Consider the following 19,838-nt stretch of genomic DNA (forward strand, 5'->3'; position numbering starts at 1 on the left):
GTTTTCATAACTTTTAAATCTTCCTTTTTTTAACTTCAAGGATGTCTCTTTGATAGTAATCAGAGAGAACACAAATCATAATCGCTCCACAGCGCTGACTGAAAGTGGTACAACAGTGCTTGATGAAGGGACATTCATCACAAGGAAAGGGAGAAAATAGGGAAGCCACTAAAAGAAAGAAAGTTTTTTTTTTTTTCAAACACATTTCCCTTTATTGGCATGGTGAGGCTGATGAGAATTGCACATAAAAAATGAAATTCACAAGAAAGTCGTACAATAGGTAGAACCACAAAGGCATTGGTAAGGACTTGGCAGAAGGCAACGTGGATAGGACACAAACAGGTAACAACCCATAGCGATCCCCCCTCCCCCCAAACACACACATACACACATATCTGCCTGAAATCACAAACACACACACACACACACACACACACACACGCTCATACATATATTGTCCTTCCAAAAAAAACATGATTACCCAACAAACGTTTAAGCAGTGGCAAAGTCCTCAGTAGGTCACATTATTAAAAAGTCCGCCACAGTTGAAATTTGAACCATAAGGTGTTATAATATATTGCTACTCCAGGCAATTTACAAAGCATTTTTTTATTACAATGATTAAAGCCACATCTATCAAATGGGACACGACACCATTACCCAAACGCTATACAGACAGCAAAAAAGTAAAACAATGTCTTAAAACACAGGTAACAGGTTTTTTTCATCCTTCCCTCGACCAGTTTTTGCCTCTTTGCATCATCAAAAATTAGCCGTTTCTTGTCTCTACGGTCAAACTCCGTGAAAGGAAGCCTGTGATCAGCAAAGCTTTCATACAAAAGATTTCTCCTTCCTGTGATGGAAGCTGCTTCTCTCATTACTTGGCTCGAGCTAGAAACGGGATATTAATTGAACCAGAAACCGCAAGGTTACCTTTAATGTCATGTTGGCGGCGCTGTGATAGCTGGACTGTGAGTGGGGGTGGTGGGAGAGGGGGGGGCCGGGTGCTGATGGAAAGTGGTGCAGCATGCGATACATTGTTGAGTAGTTTTCTCTAGGCTTATAGAATGTCATTTAAAATCTGCCAGTTAAGACAGCTGAGAGGCAGATATCCAAAGTGGTATATACTGTACCGACTGTCATCCTGTAATAGCCATGCACTATGCAACAAACAGTTCCAACGCGACATGTTTTACACACAGGGTGGAGTTAAGAGTCAGTCACGTTTGCACAGATGTCACAAGGTAATGCGTGCATTACAATCACATAGACTCAATTACATCTTAAAGGGAAGAGTGGTAGGTGGACATTTGAGTGTTTACCGCACAAGGTGATGTCACGGGGATGAAATGCCAAGACACTGGAATGGAGTCTTCCTAGCTATTAGCGACTGGGTAATGGGTCACGTCCAAAAATCACACAACAATAGGAGCTAAAATACAACTCTGAAAAATAAGTTATTGCTTTTTATATAGTTTTTTCTTTCATTTATATTATTATCATTATTATTAATCATTTTGTAATTTTTGTGAATAATATTAGTAGTATCATCATTGTATATATATATATATATATATATATATATATATATATATATATATATATATATATATATATATACATACACACATTGTACATCAAATACAAGATCTTTAAAAAATTCAGGAAAAGGAAATTGTAAACTTTTGTTTGGCATTCACATAATCAAGCGTGAGTGGAGCGATGAACAAGTGTTTACAATAGCACAACAAAAATTCCTACAAAATCATTTTATTGCTTATGTTCTGCGTCTGTGTGGAAAGAAAGACCAGCGACGTGCTGCAGATGTGACTAATGAGTGGAAATGATGAGGGGCTGCCTGCTGGAGTGATTAGCTGAATGTTTTGATTGTTTTGGAAAGGCATAGAAGGTAATATTATCCCCACCAAACCGTTTATTGTACACCCTGTCTAGTGATTGGAAGTTAAATAACACAAATCAAAGGACAACACAGACAGTAAATAAATTTCATGAGGTACGCCATGGAAAATGGAGCCCATAAATAGTCTTGATTCAAATATTAAAATAAATAGATAAATATGTATTTGTACTGATTTTAATGCATTATTCTCTTTCAGTGAAGGTAATCAAAAGGGTTACCGTACAAAGTAATGAAATCAAACCAGGTTGCATATACGGTATATATATATATATATATATATATATATATATATATATATATATATATATACATACACACATATATATATATATATATATACATATACATATAACTAATAATTAAAAAAATGGGGTACCTTTTTTTTTTACAATCATGAAAAACACGTTAAAAATGTATTTTACACTGGTTGTATAAGCAAAAACACTGACTGAGAAACTTTATAAACAGAGAAAACTATACATGGTTGACTGTTTTTTTACCCAACAAAATAACTTAAAAAAGGACATTTGTTTACATGCTCCTTCAAAATGAGCAATCGGACATATCTTTTTTTCTTTTTTACAATCATATCATGTCTTCTACACATCATGTAGATGTACAATATGTTTTACGGTATTGTAATGACTACAGATAGACATTCTGAATTAAGAAATTTTCTCCTCTTTTTTAAAAAAAGGCTGCGTTTTACAGTGCATAGCTGTAACAAATAAAGAACTTTATCCGATATGTACATAAAATAAAAAATATTCCTTTTTATAGTATTTGTAAATACATGTCTACATTTCTCCTTAAAATGTAGACGACAATGTTACCTTGAGAATTTTACCTCCGAGGTACAATTCCCGACACTCTTGCTTGTAACGTAACACTAGATCCAAACATCAGATTTAAAAGAAAGAAAAAATCAACAGCAAAAGAAAACAAATCTGGCTGAACAAGCTGCATGTTTTCACCCCCAAAATAATGGTGGGCATTGTAGTGCTTGGAGAAAAAAATCATGAATGTTTTTTTTTTTTCTTCTTTCACTGACGGTTGTGCAGCAGTAGAGTGCACCAAACCTGTGCACCAGGTTCTGAGGGTTCACTGGCTTTCCCAGAATGCAATGTCTTTTCCCAGCTCTTCAGCAGCTATGTTCATGTAAACTTTATTTTTGATATATTCATTTATATTGATATAGGTCTATAGACTTATTCTTATATACTCTGACATAGAGTGTAAAACTTCTGGTAGTCTCGTCGGCAAAGGAGCGAGAAACAACAGTAAGGTATCAGAAGTCCCTCTTTATGACCGAGAGCATGTGCCACTGAACTGTTACCTTCTCAGGCTGTGCTGGGCCTCTCTCAGCAAGCTGTCAAAATCCATGGAGTCATACTTGCTTTTTGTGGAAGCTGGATCAAAGTCATCCGAATGAGAGTCTGAAAGCAGCAACGAGAATTGTGGTCAGTGTTGAGCAGAGCAGATCTCTTTGAAAATGCACTAAAAACAAGAGGTTAACAACATTATTGCGCAGTCATGTGGAGCTCAATGTTAATCTGATTGTTGCTTTGCTATTGAGCTTAAGAGTTTATAGATCTGCATGTACCTGAAAAAGAAAATAATTAGTTCCACATCTGCTACATTGAGTGTCGGGTTGCCAAATTTCTACAAAATCATGAAAATTTGATAAACTTCAAAAATAAAGGATAATGCAGTGCGCCCAGAGTCAAAATTAAAAATAATGTTTTACGAGGGGTTAGGGGTACAAAAGATTTCTTGGCTGGCCACAATAAATTGTTGGAAAACATCGCAATCCATAACTGCATGTTTACATAGAAACCATTAATCACCCAGCAACCAATGTAAAAGCATATCCTTCTGTGTCTTATAGCTCCCATTTTTCCTATCAACCTGATAATACATAAAGAGTATCTTATCTCTGCCAACAGACAGCTTCACAAATGGGGCCCCCAAAGGGCTCAGCAGCACACTGCAAGAGCTTTGAGAAATGGCAATGACCATGGCAGCTAGAAGACACCAGTCGTGATCTAATGCAATGGCCAAGGGCTGGATCATGTCACACTGCGCACCTTGAGGGATGAAAAATCCCCCGGTGCTCTACTTAAAACTAATGGACAGTGTCTCCGAACACACAAAAAAAGAAGTGAGAGCCTCCGAAGATTGAGAAGACTGGGAGAGGTTTGGATACCACACTATTATAAGATCCTCCCTTCCTCTCAATCTCTTTATCCTGTGTGTCTATCAGCATTGGGACGACCAGAAATAGCCTGTTCCTGACAAAGAGGCAGTCGAATGAAGGCCTTTCCATTTCAGTAGACTGATTAGTCAATCTCGGCATAATGTCTATCCTCAAGGCTTTAGGATTAGCAACTGTTTCTCTGTGTGTCAATTTCTCATCATGTCCTCTCTTTAAAAGCTGATAGCTTTAAGCATGTGCTTTGAAAATGTATAGTAACCACTTTATTTATTGAGGAAAGTGCTCTTTTTCTTCCGAGTGACCCGTTGACCCTCTTGTAGCAGTGCATTATACATTCCTGATCTCCCATTTTGCTGGTAAATAAATGTCAGAGAAAAGACTGGCTGCAGATGTAAGAGTCAATATCGATCTTATATCATCAAATGGAGGAGATGATCTTTTGTGGTTGTGCAACACTTGGCATAGAGGGGCATCTCACTTAAGTTTCAATATAGCCGGCTCAATTATTGCCACCAGTGTGATTCTGCAACTAACAGAAGAGAGAAAAAAAAGTCTTCATGTCAAAAGTGGGACATCATGCCATGAAAAAAAGGCCTTGATTTCATTGATATCTTGCATTATTTATCAAAATAACCTATTTATCAAAATGACCTTCAGAGTACAGATTTCAGTTTAAGATTTATGAATCTGATCAATGTAGAAGCTGTATACATCGGCTACATACATGCATGTTTACTCTAAGGAATCACTTATGTTAGATGAACTCTGCCACAGCTTCCACAGTGGCCCCTCCCTCTATGTAAATGACCGGCCCCTACCTGCCACATCAAGGCTGTACCTCCTTTAAGCACTGCAACAGCTGGCAGCAGATGGAACCTCACTCTAGAGGGAGGAGGGGTTGCTGGGACTTAACCTTGCTCCCACCTTCCTCTTCCTCACCTCATCTCTTTTCTTGTCTTTTCTTCAACCGCGCCTTTCTCCTCGTAATTTCATCTCTACTCCTCCCTCCTCTTCGCCGTGCTCTTAAAGTGTTTCCCACATCCACACACACACACACACACACACACACACACACACATATCCAACAGCCGACGAAAACACATCTGCACACGTTTTTAAGTGCTATCTCTTGCCCTAATGTGTTGCGTTTCATATCAACAAGGTAGAAACAAGCATCTCATGTCTGCATGAGTAATGGAGTCTGCCTTGTTTTCGTTAAGATACTACAACTACCAGCAGGGAGGAAATGAAGCTCTATTCTTGGTATGTTCACAGATTGACCTCTGAACTCTCTGCCCCTTTGAGCCATGAATGCCCAATGGACACATTCAGGGCTGTAGGAATTGTTAGCATCACAGAGATGGCCCTTTCTTTTTTATCTGGAAGCATCACTCAAGCCTTTTTTCCCCCCTCATTTCTCTGACAGTCCTCCCAGCTACGCAAATATACTGCATGGCTACAGGGGGCTGATGGAGAGAACAACAAAGCTGCACTTACCCAAGTCTGTGTAATGTGATTTGCAGAACTGCTTTTGTCCGCCAAAGCACAGCTCGAACTGAGGCTCGTTTGACCTGCGTAAGGTGTGTCCGTTCTCAAGGGCGGCAAAGGCGTCACAAGTGTAGCGGTACGTGATGAAGCCAAAATTGTCCCTGGTCAAGAATAGAAAACAAAACGTCAGAGTGGTGCTGTGGGGAAATAGTAACTGGACAGGGGGGGTCTTGTCTTAGATGACGAACACGCTATTTATATGCAAAAGAGAATCAATAAAAGTGTATCTTTGGGGCTCCACAGGCTGATGACTAGATGGATTAGGAGACGCTGTGAAACTGCAAAAGCTCTGTCTTTGTCTTACACTTGCCTCTGCTCTGAGTTCAACAGTAACAGTGGGGTTTTTTCCTATTACATGACATCCAGAGGTTAGGAATGGTCAAATAAATGTTCCATATCACCCTAAACTAATAGCAGACTACCATAAAGATGCACACACACATGCACACAAAGTCCTGGGGCTTACCCATCGTCTCTCAGGTTCACTGCACATTCTTCAATTTCGCCAAAGACTTCAAAGCGGCGCTTCAATTCTGTCCGGGTGCAGTCGGACCTCAGTCGCCCCACGTACACCACCCGTCTCTCCTCCTGCTCGTTAAGAGGAAAGACAGAGTGGAGGAAGGAGATTAAAAGAGGGAGTCTGTTTTTTTCTCTTTTCCCCTCTCTTTCTTCACCGAGCCCTAATGAATTGGTCTTGATCACTCCTGTGGATACTGCAGCTGACTTTCAACTCCCGTTTTTGTCCCTCTTGTCTGTCTGTCTGTTGTGTTCCTCTGTGATTGGTTTAGCCTGCTTCCTGTTATCTGATATTGCAAGTTGCCTTCAATCCGCCCTGGCACTACAATTCCTCTTTCTCTCTGCAACTCATCAACCAGAGGCAGAGTGATTTTTATCAAATGATGCCGTGTCTTATGTTTGGGGCCCGCTTCTTCTTTTGTGAAGTCTAAAAATAAAGCTTTGGGGTGACTCAGCCATATATCAGAAAAGCATGTTTCTTTACTTCCAGTATGGGAGTCAAACTGGGCATGATCAAGTTAATAAGTTAATATTGTAAGGATATTCATATCCAAAAGAAAGGGATCATTAAGAGCAGCAGGAGTGAGCCATGGGGCAAAAAACATGGATTTCCTTTAACCTCAGAGTACGCGGGGGTCATAGCCGAATAATTTAGGAACTAACTGCACAAGGCTGCAATTATAGCGTTTGAGTAGTTTAATTGCATCTGCTAATCATATAATGCAGCACAAGCCTGGAGCTATAGTGTATCACTAGTATTATTTATTTATTCATTCATTTACTTTCCATTACTGGGGCAAGTCCATTGAGACTCGTTGAAATTTTGAATGCTGTCTTGAGGGTAGTAGTAACATGTATGTAAATCATTTGCCTGGTGCTAAACTCAAAGTTCACCTTTGCCCCGTTAGACTTACATAGAGTAGCCGAGAAAGATACAAATTAACTACAGATGGTTTTTCCACTCTCTTTAATGCTTACATACTGTTTGAGACAAAAAAAGTATTTGCTGAATTAGGGGTTTAGTTGCTGACAACTGATAAATAGACGGTCTTCTCTTGATGGCACCCTGAGGGCTGCCTGTGTGTGTGTGAGTGAGAGAATGAGGCAAAAACAGAGTGAGAGAGACAGACAGAAGGAGACACTTTCAAATCCCTGGCCTCCCAAACCTTGTTTGACAGCTTGAGCTTTAGCGCTCGTAATTACTTGTCTTTCCATCTCTGAAAATGTATGCATGCCAAGCCACGTTTGCATTACTGCATCACTTAATGTGTGCTTCAACAACGGGTGGTAGTAGCCTTACCCCGCTGGAAACCTGAGTGATTTCACACTGAGACATGGAAAGCGGAGATATGGGGAGAAATGTGATATTCACTACATCAGGCTGAATTTTGAAATGCATACAGAAAAAGGAAAAGAGCTCAAGAGAATCAGTGTCCGTTTCCTTTTTTTGTCCTTTCCTCCGTCTTGCTCTCCTAGTTTCTGTTTTCCACTATTTTAACATTTTACCCCCGTGGTGTGATTAATAAGAGTCGACAGTGTTTCCAGACGACGGAGACGTTAAAAATACACAACCTGGAGATACAAGGAAGGAAGGGCCTGTCGCCTGAATCATTCAGGAACTCACTTTGTATGTATTCTTTCACTGGGCTGGAGGCTGTCTCCTACTAAGTAATGTGTGTGTCCGTGGGAGGTTTCTGTGTGTTTGTGTGCCACAGCAGTGATTGCATGCAATCTTTTATCAGCGTCGGCAGGAAAGACGTAAAGTCAAGCACAGAAAAAAAAGAAGGAGGAAATTTGATGGCGTTTGTGTCAGTTGACTCACTATTGCTTTTTGTTTTTGCCTCTCTCTCTGCTCGGCCCTTTCGAACTCCCGCTTCTCGTAGTCCCGGCGGTACTCCTCCCTCTTCAGCCTCTCGTGCTGGTACTCCTCGTAGCTGTCATACCTACGGAGAAAAGGATACATATGACATCACTGTCCTAGCTCGTCCTCTAAAATTCACCCTTCCTGTTGACGACTGTGAAGAACAATTGCCAGTATTTACCAAGGAGTAGTCCCCTATTTTCTCACCACTGATGGTTGAGAAAGGGGGTTGCAGAGGAAAGTAAATGGACATGCTAATAAGATGTGTCTTCGCCATCGCTATGATTACAGAGCCCGCTGGATAGGCCCGCGGGAGTGCCGGCGAGCAGCGTGGTCGGGGAGCCAGGCAGCTGCAACTGTCAGCACAACTTCACATGTCATTACCTTCTGCTTAGTTGGGGCTTCATCAAGAAGGAAAGTGCAACCCCCCCCCCCCCCTCCTACTCCCGACTAGCACAAGACGTGTCCGTTAGGTTTTCGACTGATGAGTGACTCTCGGCCTTGTCGGGTGTCATTAGGCCCGTGGGTGCTAAATCAGCTCCGAGTGCTGAGATGGTGTCAGTCTCCCGCTCTCTTCCTGCACTGTGACAGTACTTCTCTGCATATGAAATGGTCCCCTCTGCAGTGGCTCACGAAAAACTACAGAGGCACTAAGTTGAATAAGTGTCATTATACAGCTGGGGTTAGCGTCAAAGTCACAAGTGAAGTGTGAATGTGCATCAGTGGGATTTAGGATTCTTTTGTCAGTAGTCCAATAAAACATGATCAATTAAACATATTTGCCCTAAATGTTTGTCACGGGGCCCCCGTGTGGATGGGACAGGCTGCGAAAAAGCTTTGGTCTTGATGTGAAAAGGGAATCACAGAGAAATCAAACTTATTTCTGAGTGGTGACAAGGGAAAGTTACTTTCACTGCATGTGTCTATAGCGACTGTTATTCAGCCATGCACACTATACTGAGGTGTTTTGAATTTTGCCAGGCAGTTGCTAAGAATAAACATTTGTCCTAACCTGAGGAATGCGACTCAACAAAGGTTAATAATAGCATACAAAATTGGAGGTTAAATAATTCATTTAAAATAATCACCTTGGCCTGCGGCTAAGAGGAGATCGAGACTGAGGGTGGGGGCTCTTGTGAGTCCTGGAACGAATGGTGCTTGGATCTGTGTTGTGACGAGACCTGTGGGAAAACAGAAAATGTTAAATATATGAAAATATGCTTTCGAGCAACACCTAGGAACGTTCATCTCACATATTAGACGAAAATGTTTGAATAAATCATACTACATACTGATGACTCCTGCAAACCTGTGACACCTTGGTTAATTTGTTCTTGGCTTTGAGAACTAAATTAACCTCTTTGATATTCATTAGACCCATTTAGATGTTAAAAACTGGGTTAATTCCAGATAAAAGCATTCTGTTTTATCCTAATCTATCTTAGTGCCACAGTAAGTGGGCATGATTTTGTACAGAATAGTTATACACACCTGAGCTAGTACATACATGTATCTGCTATCTATGTTGTATGAGGAAATGGTCAATACTGTAGGCCCTAGCGTGTATCCCTGCAGTCCATAAGCTTCTGATGCTTAATTATTGAAGTGTTGCTGAAGAAGGAAGGGCTGAATGATGGAGGGAGAGAAGTTTGGAAAAACTCAGCGAAGCAAAAGAGTGCCAGTTTGGAAAGATCGAGGATCTTACAGTGTGAAACTTGAAACACAGAGGAGGGATTTTGAGAATTATTTTGCTGAAATTCTATTTATCTTTTCTTGCATGAAAATATAACAAGCTTTTTGTTCTGTCGATTTCAAGACTCCAATCCCTACACAGTGTTTTCAGAAAGCTTGTCAGTGTCAGATTCTGATGGAATGCCTTGAGACTATTACCGTATAATTTGTGAGTGAGTTGATGTAGAGCACAAGAACAAGGGCACCGAGCAGAGCAAAGTGATTCTATTGGCTCTCTGGAGTAAACTGACCTTTAAGTAATCAGGCAAACAAACTGAGTCACTGCAGTGGAGTCCTACACTGTGAGGCACTCAATGAACTACTACTGACAAACTTAATTTACTCACATCCTTCTCAGTAACTACGGTTTGCCTCTGTTCTTCTACCAAAGAAACCCTGACAGAAACCCCCTCAGCTCTGATCAAAGAGAAGCATGGGAAATGTAGTTCTCACATGGAGATATGATGATAGGAGTCTCTTTTGAGAGGGGTTTTGAGACTACATTCCCACAGCCTGGATTTGGCTTTCATCTCTGGGGATGTAAAAGAGGAGGGTTTGCCACTCAGTAAAAACAACAGCTGCCGCTTAAAACAATAGCCCCAGCATCAAACCAAAAACAGGAGCATGCGAGGGAGCGAGTGAGGAGGGGGGTGAGTGTTCAGAAGACACTCAAATAACTCCCTGCCTTGAGTTTAAAACTCGTACTTTTCAAAAGTCCAGTGCCTCTGGCACGTTTCATGTTCTGGGTGTTTTCACTTTTGTTCATTGTGTGTTGTTTAAGGGAGATCACACCAGTCAACCAATCGTTTTTCCCCATTGTCACTTCAGAGACATTCAACTACCACCTGGTTTAAAAAGCAGAATTTGGTTAGTATAGCAACTGCAGATAATTTGGTTAGAATCAAATTCCACGGCTCTCTCACCTGCTAAATCTCTTTGTGGAACACTTGCCAAATCTATCCTGCATTTAGTCCAAGCAAGGCAAAGACTAGCAGGAGGTCAAGAACCCATGCTGAGAGTCTTCAGGGTCTATCCTTTCTGACACCAGCTCTGACGACTGATCAAGCCTGTTTTACACTCCTAAGCTAGATCCCCTGCCAGCTCCAAGCCCTGTATAAACTGCATGGGTGGGGAGCAGCCAAAGCTCAGCCAAAACAAGCGGGAGGTTTGTGTGTGAGAACTGACTTACCAGGAGGAGGGGCGTCTGTCAGGTGAGCTGGAGAGGGAGCGCCTCCGGTAGCGCGAGGAGGAACTGCGGGAGCCAGAGTGGGAACGAGAACGGGAGCGGGATCCGCTGCTGGTCCAGCAGAAAGGCCTGCTGGGCGAGAGGAGGAGGGAGGAAGGTGGGGAGATGGAGCCTCGTGAAGGGGAGCAGCTGGATGGTGGGGAACAGGAGGGGGAGCAGGGTGGGCAGTCAAAGAGAAGGTCCAGAGGGGTGCCCTCCCACGGATAGAGGAAGCGACTCTCACGGCCCTCACCCAGCTCTAACTCATCTTGGAAGGGCAGAAACCCTGGGTGCAGGTAGCTGGAGCCAGGCAGCCTCTGTGAGTAGGAGCCATTCTCTCCCTCCGCAAGGGTCTTCGGGGCTACAGCCTTACTTGGTTTGCTGCCTGGTTCTCTCTCCTGGCCACCCGGGCTATAAAAGGCTTTTAAGGGGGGGCCAAAGTGCTTGTTGAGTTCTGCTCTGATTTCCTGGTCACACAATAGCTTCCGGCTGATGGCAGCAGAGTGTAGTTGGTCCCAGTCAGTAGTGGCCTCTTGTGAGGGCATCTGGGTGGTTTGTGTAAGGGGCTGCTTCCCTAACTCCTGGACCCGGGCTGCTTCTCCGTTCACAGAGGCAACATTTAACTGCTTAGCCAAAGGACCAGATGAAGCTGATGATGGAGAACAAGAAGATGAAGATGATGAAGAGGATGGTGGAATTGCTGAGTCCTTACATTCAACATGCCTGTCCTCCACTTTGCCTGTAGTAGGCATGGGAGCAGCGGTGGCACCTGAGGTGACCGTCATTTCCGCTGCTGTAGTCATGGTAACAGTGACTGTGCCGCCGTCCTTCTTAGTGCTAGCTGATGCTTGGCAATAGTCATGGTCACTGTAGCTACGGGACGCCGCCCGCTTATTGTTGCTAGTGCTGCGATGCTCCTCAAGGCCGCCCCCCACTGAGTGTTGGGTGACGGAGTAAGGTAGGGTGGTGGACGCTTTGCTCAGCTGGGCATAAAGCTCAGTCTGTTCGGGACCCTTCCTGGTGGGGCCCCCGCCTGAGGCACCTGGGGCCGGGGCCAGAGCGCCGGGGCCCAATTCGCTCAGCCTGGCTCTTTTGCATGCCAAGGCCGATGAGGAACATGAAGACAACTTGGTTTTGAGCGATGCTTTGAAAGGATTCTCTTGACTGGCTTTGTGTGGGGGCGTGGTAGGTGGTGTCAGACCTGCAAAGGGAGAGGAAGACAGAAGATGGTGGAGGGGCAATAAAATAAAAATGGAATCATAATGCAAACGTCCCCAAATATCCCCCTCTCCCCCCTCCCCTCACTCATCTATAAACTCCCCGGTCAGTTTATGGACAGCGGACACAGATACATGTCTGATTAAAATATTCACTTTCACTTGGCCTAATCCTGATCTCTATTTTATTGCAATCTTGACAGATTAATGTAATGCTTGGTGTAACTTAATACGGTGGTGCTGTAATATGGATGACTTGCCATCCCCTTCCTCTCTGACCTTGGAAAGATCTCTTTTCATGAAAAAAAACATAAGACAAAACCGTGTAGAGGACAAATGCAGCCAATGAAAAAAAAATTTAAGTACATGTATCACATCTCTGTCTGCCTCACATAAATGTCTGCACTGGACAGCAGCCAATTCATCTGAATAAAACCAAAGACTTTTTTATCAGTCTGAAAAAAATAATCACTGACATGATATTGTGCATGTTAGATTACCCAGCACATCTCCCTTTTCTGTGAAACAATGTAAGAAGATATGGCACAACACTTAATGTACACATTAGCATGCCTGGTGATGTCCCATGGCGAGATGGCTGCTATGTATGGAAGCACAGGAAGTTTTGGCGAATGGGTTGTCATTCTTCTCAGATGGCATGTCCCTACTGCCTGTGACCCCCCTCCCCCCATCTTTCCCCACCCTTCTACAGATTTACAACCAGACAGATGGCAGTTATATGGGAAGTCCTGAGATGAGCCCACTTTATAGCATTGTTAATGCACTCACACAAACAGCCGCCACCATTACTCTCTCTCTCTTCCCTCCTCTCCTTTAGTCTTGTATTCTCCCTTTTTTTCTCTCTTCCTGTCTGCCATTTCCCTGGATCAATCTCTATTTCTCCCTTTCCGTCTCTCAGCATCCTATCCTGTTTCTGTCTCGCACAGAACAAATGTGCACACACACACACACACACACACACACACACACACACACACACACACACACACACACACACACACACACACACACACACACACACACACACACACACACACACACACGTCACTAACAGTCTCTCGCTGGAGTCAAACTCAGGCACTTTGAAACACCTACGCTCCGTCTTTGCCTTTCCTATAATGCACATCATTCTTCCCTCGCTGGTGAATTGCACCAAATGACAGCTATTAGTATCAAATCCAGTGTTAGAGTATGCATGGGAAAGACAGCTTGGCAAAGAGAGTGCAGGAGACTGATACATAAATATTCAACTTTCTGAAACCATTTGCTGTGTTTGGAATGCCTGATCCAACGGCTTATCATCCTACTTATTATCTGAATGTGTCTACGTAGGACTGCAAGCCCCCACTTCCCTCTTTCCCCGCTTTTCTCCCCTCTTCTCTCAGTGCTGATAGTGATATCACTATATTTACACTGTATATAAAGTATATATATATGCATTATGCCAATGAAAATGAGCTATTAAAAGGAGAAGGGAGAGAGAGAGGTGGGGGGTGCTACACAATGCCTGAGGAACTTCTGTTTCACCAATGAAGCACCATCTGTCCAAAACAATGTGCACGTTAGGTCATAAACTAGGAGCCATTAGCGATGGGGGTGAAATAAATCAGAATTAGATAAATATGTGCCTCTCAGTCAAACTTGCCAGTGATGGATGAGCCGCAGACACAAACACCAATCATGTAGCCACCGGAGAGAAAACAATGAAGCAAGTGAACAAGACAGAAAGAAAGAGAAGGGTTTTATAATCTTTTTTTTCTCGTCCAGCTGTAAATTGCAAGAAGACCTTGGAGCGAATAACAACTCTGCGCTTAAAGAGTTGATCCGGCGGTAAGCCATGCAAATAGCAACACACAGATCACCCAAGTGTCATGAGATACAGTAATTAAAGACAACACGGCAGCACAGGGTAAATCTATTAGCTTGGCAGAGATTAGGCCAGAACAGTCAGATCCCAGGGGGCCTCACTGCCTGTTGTAGCCTTTACTGTACTTCTCTGAGAGCTGTCAAGAAAACGCACAGCTGAGCCAACAGTCCAAAAGTTTATTTTGTTTCAACATCATTTGGCTCAGTACAAGATGTACAGGTTCAACTGATAATTACTTTTATCTTTCTATGAAGCAGTAACCACTACTACTACAACTCATCATAAAGGCATATAATAATATGTCACTGGCAGCAATTCATGGAAAGTTCCATCAGTGAGTTGTCTACCTGCCTTGAAGGTGTCACCCACCTGGCTAACTTCCATCTGGTTATCAGTTACACCGCCATTATCTTTACTGTAGTCGAATGTTACTGTAAATCTGCATGTAACTCCGGACCTCAAAGCTCTCACCTCCGCTTACTGGGATCTATATCCATCTGTCTCAGGCAGCACGAGACTCAAAAGCTAATCCCTAAGTCGGAAAGGGGCTCAGTAACCTGGAGCTTTCTGGACTAATGACATTCCTGCTAATATTCAATCCGAAATTTACTCAGAACAGTAAAGTCAGGTGAAGGGCTTTATTTGACCGTGTAAAATGGATGCAATGGAACAGAACGGACACCCAGGATTGGCCACAGGTCAATAAACTCACCCACGTGCAGTAAAACAGGAAGAAATATTAACCATGCTTGATTGCCCCAGAGCCTAAGCAGCCCTGGTCTTTCCCTTCTGTAGGTCTCAGGCGGCGTCCCCTTTGACCCCGAAAGCTTATCTACACAAAAGGGTTAAACATCACTTTGACCGCGGTCAAAAGGGACAGATGGAGACGTCTTGGGGTCTGATGTGCCACACATTTTCATCCCCCCCAAGAGATAAGTAGAAGGTGCAGGGGGCGGACATGAGGTATGTATGAGGACAATTTCCCCTGCTGGTAATGGGATACCCAAAGGGGCCAGTGCAACATCATACAGTGCGAGAGGCTAAGGGGCAGCCATTTTGTTTTTATTGACCTTAGATGATTAATCCTGGGGAGAAGCCGGGTAATTACTGACATCAAGAGAGAGAAAGAGAGATATGAGCCCCAATATTGCAGCTTTCGCTGGCATTCTTTCATTTTTGTCTTGCAATTACCTTCTGCCTATAGCTTTCTTCTGATGCAGTTAACTATAACTCAATAACACAAAAGGATGATGTCAATAATTATGCTGAAAAACCCCTCACTCTGACTCCTTTTAGAAAACAGCATCCTTTGCATACAAGTCTTAACATTGGAAATTGACTGCCCAGTCAGCTGATCGAATTGCCTGTATGTCTAGGGGCCTAAGGAAAGGACGGCACAGATCATACAGGCAAAACTGAATTACACCGCAAAACCAATTAAAACAATCACACTGCCATTTCAATTTCCCTATGATGTGTAAGCTAAGTAAGCTGTCAGTCAGAGAGCATTAGGATCTGATAGAGGAAGAGGTAAGCGTATTAACTCTTCAGTAACAGGGGAGGGGAGGTGGTGGAGGATGGGAGGGGTTTGCTAATAAACCCTGAAGAGATTGGAAAACCTAATCAATACTCAGGTACATACTATGCCTTCCCCTTGAACTCTGAACTGTGATGGAACTATCAAGATTAAGTTAACGCATTTCTAGCTACAACTGGGAGGTGAGACTTTTTTTTATAATAATAATAATAAAACTACATTTTAAATAATAAGAACAATGTGCTTACCTGGGGTTCCAGCAATCTCCACACTTAATGTGCGTTCAATGGTTTTGTTCTCAAACGGTGATCCCTTGTGGTCACTGGAAGACAAAAATATAAATTGCAACATTTTACTTGTCAGGTGAACGTAAGACTTTAAAAAGCTTTTGTGATCTAAGAAATGGAAATGAGTCACAAAAAATGCCTCAACTTGGATTCTAGTCTATATAGTTTTCTTTGGCTTTGGCTGTTTTTCTGTAGTTTGTTGTTGCTTTTTGCCTAGAATAACGTGGAAAAACTTCTCACACTTACTTTGGAGACTCTGGGGTCAAAGGAAGTGGCAAGGTGGTTGGTTTGGCTGCAGAACACAAAGGAGCATGGGTAATTATTGACCTAGGTATAACACTCATGGCAGAAGAGAACAGGTCCACATTCTGCAACAATTAATCTCAAATTGGCTGATTAAATGTGATTATTACTACAAACACACCCATACCCGGTTAGAAAGTCTTTCTATGAACACTATTCTGAAAAGCCTATCTTTTTAGATTGACCCCGTTTTAACAATTTATTGTCTTAAGATAGACTGTCCACTCTGTGAGGCAGGATGAAGTGATGGTACGTGTTTCACAGGTGTCTAGACACAGACATACCCCGCTCAAGACAACAAATGGAATAAAGACATAAAGAGACGATGCCACAAACAAGACACATGACAGTGGGTGAGCCTCTCTCTGGACACAAAAGTCATAAATCGCATGCACCAACAGCAGGGGAGGGGAAAAAAAGGAAGAAAGGAGAGTCAAGGAAGCTTGTGCAGTTGCCCGAGGCTCTGGCTGACTTGTGCTCCAGCTAAGGGAACGTGGCTTTAGTAGCACGACCTAAAGAGCAGCACCCGGGCTCTGAGTCTAAATGTACATATTCAGCACACTCAGCTCAATCAGCCAAAGACGGTTCAAGGGGCGACTTTATGAATACAAGATGTACAATAGCAAGACAAGGCTCGCCCCTTTTCCCACCCCCTCCTTTTTGAAAAATCGCACTCTATTTAAATTTAAAAGAATCCCTTTGGGACTAGCAAAAAGCATTGGCTAGCAGGCAGTTTGTTGTAATTGTTTATGCCCTCAGAATGACTGTTAGATTCAAATTAGAATAGGGGTTAGTTATGAAGTAAAACTGGGAAGTGGTTAGAGCAGGAGAGGGAGAAGAGAGAGCAGAGATAAGGCCAGTGGGGGGGATGCAGTCATGATTACCTAACAACAGGAGGCCCTGGTCGTCGGGGTGCTCGCTGAGTGCCTGCCTGTGTGGGTGCCCTTGCCCTTGTATGATGCAGGGAGGGGCGGGCTCTGCAATTCTAGTGTCTGGGAAGAGTGGGCTTGGTTGGCCCTGGGAGAGCACCGCAGTGGGGCTGCCCATGACATGGTCATCATCATCATCATCATCATCATCACGGTCAACATCCTCCCCATAGAGCCCTTGGTTTAGCCACCCAAGCTCTAGTCCAAAGCCCATGTCTAGCCCTGAGTCTTGCTGGTTAACCCAGCTCTCTAGGTCTAAGGCCAGAGGTGACAACAGGGACCCTAAGTCAGGCTCTTCAAGCTGACATACTCCCCGGTTTCTACAATCAGTGGTCCCTCCCAACTCTTCCTCCTCCACCTTTGAGGGAGCCTGTGCTGGGCTCACAGACCTCTTACCTGCTGATTTGCTCTGAATGCTGGGTAAAGGGGTGATCTTAGGTGGGAGTAGGTGAGCTCGATATTGAGCAGGCCTCTGTTTGGAGGTGAGCAGCTGGCTAAGTAAAGGGTGCCCCGGCTTCTCATCTCTTTCCTTAATTGTCACTGTGATGTACCTATGAGGTGCACGGCTAGCACCACTACCTTTTCTACGGCCTTGCCTGCCAAAGCCCTCACTAGCCTGAGTGGCGCCCGCAGCCTCTCGGCAATGCTCACAGCTGTGACTCACCTCTCGGGGAGGGAGGGAATAAGAATGCATATACCTAATAAACCTAGCGGCGGCCAGGCGGCCCACATCGCCTGGCGGCCTTCCTTCTTCACTGGGCGACCCGTGCTCCAGTTTGGGGCGGGCATGGCCGCAGGTGGAGGTTCTGTGGCCGACAGGGATAGAAGCACCCTCCGCCTCCTTAACCCCGGCATTGTGAGTGCAACGCTGCCACTTCCCAGCCCCAACACCAGCCACACTACACTCGCCTGCAGCCCGGCTCTCACCTCGCTGGTGATGCTGCGGCGGCGGCTGCTGCTGCTGCTGCTGAGATGGTACAGCTGACTTCTTCTTGGAGGTGGTGGAGGAAGAAGAAGAAGAGGTTGATGAGAGGGAGGAGAACGAGGATGTGGATGACGAGGATGGCGAAGAGGAAGAGGAAGAGGCACCAAGACCCAGGCCACTCTTGTCCCTGCTATTGGCACCCCCCCAGGTGCTCTTGGCGTCACTGGCTTTGGTGTGGAGCAGGATGTCATCGGTGGCTGTTAGGTATTTCAGCAGCTCAGTGCAAGGCCGCCTCACCGGGCGGTTCTGTTGGCTAGAGCCCCCTCTTGCTTTGCCATTCCATGGGCTCTCCGTCTGCCCAACGAAATAGAGAGAGAGAGAGAGAGAGAGAGAGAGAGAGGGAAAGAGAAAAAAATGTATTTAGTTTGCTTAAATAAAAAGTTTTACTCAGTTGTGAGAAATGTTAAGTGATTTTTTTGGCACAAAATCAAAAGTAGAAGAGATGGAGCCAGAGAGAAGCTGAAAGGGGGACTCAGACAGCTTGAGCACAGTGGTTGCCCAACTGTATGGGAGGCGATGTTGGGAGTGCGGTCCGCCCATCATCTTAATTGCGTGGCCCTGCGAGCACCACCGCGCCACTCTGTACCATGTCCTCTGGGAGTCCTCATTCGCTGTGCTCCAGAAATGGATGACTCAAAGGCACAGTATGAAAATAGACTATGTGAGGAAAGTTGACGCACTGCATGCGTAAACATAGTATGCACAACACACACAAATCTGAGACTGTGTTGTGTTTACCACACAATATGATCACATACAGATGCTTTATACATTCAGAGGATTTTAAGCACTAGGGAAAGCATAAAACATAGATTCCCACCCAAACAAGAGCAGATCATCAAGAGCTGTAAGCTGTATATAACACTGAACATTCAGTATGTCACGTTCTGACATGAAATGCAAACATATTACCGTAATCACATACTTTATTTATTCACATTCATAAACCCATTTACAATGACTAAAATTAATCTGAACCAACCCCACCCCTTTAGAAAAAAAATCCTTTTGAGAGCAGTTTAATGAGAACATCAAGTCTGATATTTTGAGCTTGTCGTCTCAAGGCATCAATCTCTTCCGCAAGAGTGCCTGTCGATGTTATTTTTTTCTTCAACAGGCACCACACCAAGGCGGATAAGTGGTGGAGCTAATGAGACAACGGTGCCGATGCCTCGCCTGGAAAGCCCAACAGCAATCAGCCTGTTTTCATTACGAGATGGACCCCTGGGATAGCAGACTAGAGCAGTAGTCTAACATCTTCTAAAGGCGGCCACCAAAACAAGAAAAGTGTGAGAGGGAGAGAGAAAGAGCAAGAAACCAGACAGAGCAAGAACAGAGTGAAAGAGAACAAATACTAACAAAAATGTGTGTACAGGAGTGAAAAAGCAGCAAGGCAGCGCGTGAATCTGTGTGTGTGTGTGTGTGTGTGTCCCTACCTTGACGACGGCAGGTGGTGGTCTGATCCGGTGGTTGCTGCTGGCTGCATGGTTCTGTGCCTTGCCACCTGTGTATTGATTATAGCTGAGCTGGGAGTTTGCGGGTGCCAGAAGGAGCTTCTTCAGCTGTGAATGGACCCAAACAGAACAAGAGAACGTGGTGAAGGAGGGGGAATGGAGCGTGGGTTATGCAGATCACTATTTTCTTTCAATTAGACAGCCTGTGCTTTGTAAATGTA

General features: G+C 44.0%; 1 protein-coding gene across 10 annotated transcripts in view; it reads right to left on the reverse strand.

Moving 5' to 3' along the window:
- Positions 1-183: 183 nt before the first annotated feature.
- The window catches only part of ppargc1a (peroxisome proliferator-activated receptor gamma, coactivator 1 alpha), a 280,065-nt gene continuing 260,410 nt past the window's right edge, over positions 184-19,838 (reverse strand). For 5 of the 10 annotated variants that reach the window (XM_031284966.2, XM_031284965.2, XM_031284968.2 and 2 more), the window contains exons 4-12: positions 19,600-19,725; positions 17,877-18,457; positions 15,908-15,981; positions 10,982-12,218; positions 9,150-9,242; positions 8,023-8,143; positions 6,151-6,272; positions 5,634-5,785; positions 184-3,357 (exon numbers count right to left, since the gene is read on the reverse strand). In XM_031284966.2, coding sequence (XP_031140826.1) covers positions 3,254-3,357; positions 5,634-5,785; positions 6,151-6,272; positions 8,023-8,143; positions 9,150-9,242; positions 10,982-12,218; positions 15,908-15,981; positions 17,877-18,457; positions 19,600-19,725 — 2,610 coding nt within the window. In that variant the 3' untranslated portion in view covers positions 184-3,253. Of the gene's footprint in view, positions 3,358-5,633; positions 5,786-6,150; positions 6,273-8,022; positions 8,144-9,149; positions 9,243-10,981; positions 12,219-15,907; positions 15,982-16,192; positions 16,239-17,133; positions 18,458-19,599; positions 19,726-19,838 lie in introns of all 10 variants that reach the window. The other 5 variants (XM_031284971.2, XM_031284970.2, XM_031284973.2 and 2 more) reach the window with 2 other exon arrangements.

The sequence above is a fragment of the Sander lucioperca genome, chromosome 17, assembly GCF_008315115.2.
Source record: "Sander lucioperca isolate FBNREF2018 chromosome 17, SLUC_FBN_1.2, whole genome shotgun sequence".
Classification (NCBI taxonomy): domain Eukaryota; kingdom Metazoa; phylum Chordata; class Actinopteri; order Perciformes; family Percidae; genus Sander; species Sander lucioperca.